The 4614-nt window shown below is 32.8% G+C and overlaps 1 protein-coding gene across 1 annotated transcript in view; it reads right to left on the minus strand.

Moving 5' to 3' along the window:
* Nucleotides 1–2971: 2971 nt before the first annotated feature.
* Nucleotides 2972–4614, minus strand: part of LOC108686007 (F-box only protein 5-like) — a 36845-nt gene continuing 35202 nt past the window's right edge. Inside the window, exon 2 of the mRNA XM_018191039.1 lies at nt 2972–3243. Within this exon, the coding sequence (XP_018046528.1) occupies nt 2989–3243 (255 nt within the window). The 3' untranslated portion in view covers nt 2972–2988. The remainder of the gene's footprint in view (nt 3244–4614) is intronic.

Below are 4614 nucleotides of genomic sequence, written 5' to 3' on the forward strand. Positions count from 1 at the left end.
TGTGTGTGTGTGTGGGGCTAAAGATTTCTTTTTTAAATATGTAACTTAGATTAAAGAAATATATATATCAGATATTCCTGCCAAAAAAAAATATTTCCTGAGTATTAAAGCCCATGGATTGTTGTTAAATGAATTTATTGCTTATATTAGGGCATTGAAATTAATGACTCAGGTTTTACTTGCTAAATTTATGCAAAGCATAATTATAGCAAAAGAAAAATGCGTTTTCTTTTATAAAAAATGTTATAACTTAAGTAATGCAGGCGCTGTAAATCGATATAAATTCAGATATTATATATATCATAAATTTGAAATTATGTAAAATAATTGTATTAGAGTCTTCTAATTAAAATATCAAATAACACTTTTGATTTAGATAATTAATGAAAAACTTAAAAACTTAAAAAATATCCGATAAGTAATTTAAAAAATTTTAATGAGTACCTGTGTGCATAAAAAATCGAGATATTATTATTAAAACTTTTTCACTTGAATGATCTTGTGGATATTGTGGTAACGAATAACTTCTACATCTATTTTCTTTTCTAGAGAGCATAAGAGAGCAATAATTCGTACAAAAATTTAAATGCAAAAAAAATAATGATAAAATTTGTTTCATTTGCCAATGTTGTAAAAAAAATTTCACTAAAATAATTAAAAATCATCGGCTAAATCTTTTTTGTAAAGACTACACAGTAATGTGTGAAGAGAAACATCGTTAATTATATAATATAGTGATGCGCAACCTTGGATCATTTTCAGAAATAGGGTAAAATTTTGTGGGTTGTATAATATTTAATTCGTTTGTACAAAATAGAAAATATGATTTTATATTTTCAAAAATGAGGCAAGCCACAAAAATCTATAGGTGAGCCGCATGCATGCCGCAAGTTGCGCATTACTAATATAATAAACATATTTTTATTCGTTTTGATAAAAATATAGCGCAAGTAAAATATCGATCATGAGATTTTACTTCGCGCTTACACGAATTATAAAATATATTACTATCACGCTCCATTATTTACATGCAGTCTTTTTTTCGCATATATCGGTATAAACAAGAGTATAAACATGAAAACTAACGCTACTTTTAAGATATCAAAATGTTAGATAGACTTGAATTAAAAAATGCACAAACGAAAAAAAAAAGAAAAGGAAATGATATAATATGGCACCCCATCGAGGATTTTATTTGAGGATAAAAGATGCCGAAACGCAAGCTCGTTTCTTTCTCCCTCATAATTATGTCCGTGTTTAAAATATGGCAATTATTATGGCGCGAACTTAATCATGGCACAAGTGCAGAATTCTTTGTAGCGACCTCTAACATCAGGAAATATGAAGCAAAGAGAATATTTTTTTTTTCAAGTTCCTCGCTTTCACATAAAACCTTTTCTTTTCTTTATTAGTCTATCAAATAACGTAAAAGTGTTCATATTATTGCGGGATAATAATTTTCTTGCCAATTGTATGATCATTCATTTTTTCTGTTCTCACTTCCTATTCTGGCACTCGTTATTTCTCGCACACTTGCATCCATCTATTACTATGCAATTTCGATAATACTTATTGAGCGAATTAAGCGAGAGTACGATATTTACAGATTCGATCGGAGAAAAAAGAAAGTGAACTCTTATATAATTTTAACAATGTCTACTCGACATACAAAAAGAGAGAAAATTACATGCTGCAAATTGAGAATTTGAAGGCATATATTTGTTTTCTCATCCTAAATTTTTCTCATTTGTTATCGTTGAATATTATGTGATGAATATCATATGTGACAAACAATTTAAGTCATATCTCGAGATAGTTACTAGATTTTATCATAATCCATTCCATTTTCATCCTCCTCTCTTTTTGCGAATTCAGTATTAATATTCTGTTAAGAATAAAAGATTATTTAAACTGTTCGTGTCTTGTTGCGCAAGGTTGAAGAAGAAATGAAATATTCATCAGAAAAGATAGAAACTCAGTATGTTTCTAATGTTTATATAAAAAAATGATAAGCAGAACCAAGCCATTAGACGAATAAGAATTCGTTTTGCTCTCATCTTAACGGATCAGAATTTGTGATCATTCTGACGGTTACCGTGTTTTATGATTCCCATGAGAGAAAGAGCGGTTTCTGCGGACAGGTCCCAGTCACAAGAAACGCGGGCCCCTGGCCAACTCTCTCCCCGTCTTCATTAGGGGCTAAGAGCGCCCGGTAAAAAGCGGAATATCCGGGCGACGCAAAGTGTTTCGCCGATACCTTATGTGGTTTTACGATCGTTACCTTTATGGCTTCTCATTTCTCCCTTCCTTCCCACTTTCGCATTTTTTCCTTTTCTTTTAGTGCCTCAGGATACTTTCCCCCTTGATTCTTATTCTCTCCCCTTCTATCTTGCTCGTACTTTTGTCCACTGCCGAGTTGCATCACTCAGGGCGGAATTTACTCTGAGGATCGATGAGGAAGAGGATTGGAGAAAGATTCGATTACATATCCGCCGATGTCGTTCGAGAGATTTAAGTCATACTTCAGTATCCAATCCTTTCGACTAGTAGATGGGACGGGACGAATTAGGACGTTCGTGGATTTTATGACATTTAAAAATTATTCACGAGCGGCATTTAGGGCAATTAAATACGCTTATACCACCTCGTAGGCTAATATTGCCTATAAGAAAGAAGAAACGCCCTTAAGGCGTTTTTCAAACTATGAAGATGTGTCATATCGCTGCGATGTGCAATCAAATTCATTTCTATACGCAACAAGCACGTAGCATCCACTTCGTTCTAAACGTTCGCCATAAATTAACCGGGAAAATTAATCACTAGAATATTAATTTATCTTTCAAATTAAACTATAAAATCGCTCTTGATTGTCTATAAGATATATATTTTATCTATAATGTACGTTTGCTCTTCCACTCGATAGAATGCCAACGCAACTCTGTAACTAGACTAGTTCTTCTCTCCTCGACCGAAGGAAAAGGAATCGATTTACAATCGACGCAAATTCCGTTTGCTCTGTCTCGAGCCGGCGATTAGGCGTTTGTTGTTGCGTTTCGTCGGGGTAGCCAGTAAGGGTGTCTTACACGGGCCAGCGTGCGGTTTCGACGAGCATGAGATGCAGAATTCGATGGAGCAACCCTGCCTCGAGCAGGCCCCCACGTTCTTCTCGCTATCCACATGACAGGGAAAGCTGCATCTCGGACATGGCAACAGGTATTCACCATTAGCAAGCGTACGACTAGCCTGAAACAAGAAAGAAAGAGTTATTATTAATATCGAAACAATAAAACGGATGATATAGCTTCTTTTATTAAATTCATTATTTAATAACAAATGGATGGAACGAACGTTTTTCTTGTGAATAAATGTCGCTTATTATATTCTTAAATATTTTTTATTTCTCTTCTTAAATAATTTTTAATTTCTCTATGTAAAGCTAATTTAAATTTTTACATAAAATTAAAAGTCTTAAACAACAACCATCGATTCGATTTAAAATGATGTAAAAGTTAGAATCTATCCGAAATTAAAATCCTTTGAAGATTTCCGATCTAATCTTTTATTAACGTTTATAGAAACATACTGACTTATATAATATAAGCTACGCTTACAAGTAATAAGACGGCTTCTCGCCTGTTGAGAAATAATTAATGAGATTAGTTGTGTTGATGTGTGTGTGTGTGTGTGTGTGTGTGTGTGTGTGTGTGTGTGTGTGTGTGTGTGTGTGTGTGTACTTGCTCGTGACTTAGATTGCATTGACGCGAGATGAAGATGACGCGACACAGTCTTAAATACACGGATTAAGAGAATTAAGTTACACGTGTGTAACGTCTTTTGGAAAGAAATGAGACATAAAAATCCGATATAAGAATGGAAAACAAAAAAAATAAAACTCTGCCAAAAAAAATTATCTTCTAGTTCTTCATTTATCATGTGTTCTAACAATCATTAATATTTTGTAAATATTCTATAAATTTCAAGAATATGTAAGATTTTATTAATATTAATAATAGATTTAAAAAAATTTTTCTTCTATAGATATGCAGCAAAAAAAAAAATATTCTCATCGAATTTACTTTGAAATTACTTTAAAATCATCTTATCAAAAGATTTATAAAAAAAAAATGACTTTGATATATGTATTTCATTCTCTTAAATTCTCATATCTTATTTTCTTAAAAGAATTGTAAATTGTTATAATTTATGATTATTGTTATTATTACTAAGCGATATATACGCGTGATAAAACGCAGATAGAGTGTACAAAGTATGATCGCTGTATAAAGTTGACGAAGCTAAGAGCACGAATTGTCTGGCGGCAGTCGATACTTTCTCAGAACTTTGATAAGAACTATCGCGTAACTTCCATACCGGAGAGTTGCATGAAAGTAGACGACGAAAGAAACGCGAGCATGCGTTTCTCTCCTCTCGACTCACTGAAGTGCGTTTCAGTTTGTAACTTTGATGAGATAGAAATAGTAATAAAGATTAATAAGATTAATAAGAAATATAAATAAGAGAGAGATTAATACACACACACACACACACACACACACACACACACACACACACACACACACACACACACACACACACACACACACACACACACAC

This window comes from Atta colombica, unplaced genomic scaffold, assembly GCF_001594045.1.
Source record: "Atta colombica isolate Treedump-2 unplaced genomic scaffold, Acol1.0 scaffold163, whole genome shotgun sequence".
Taxonomy (NCBI): domain Eukaryota; kingdom Metazoa; phylum Arthropoda; class Insecta; order Hymenoptera; family Formicidae; genus Atta; species Atta colombica.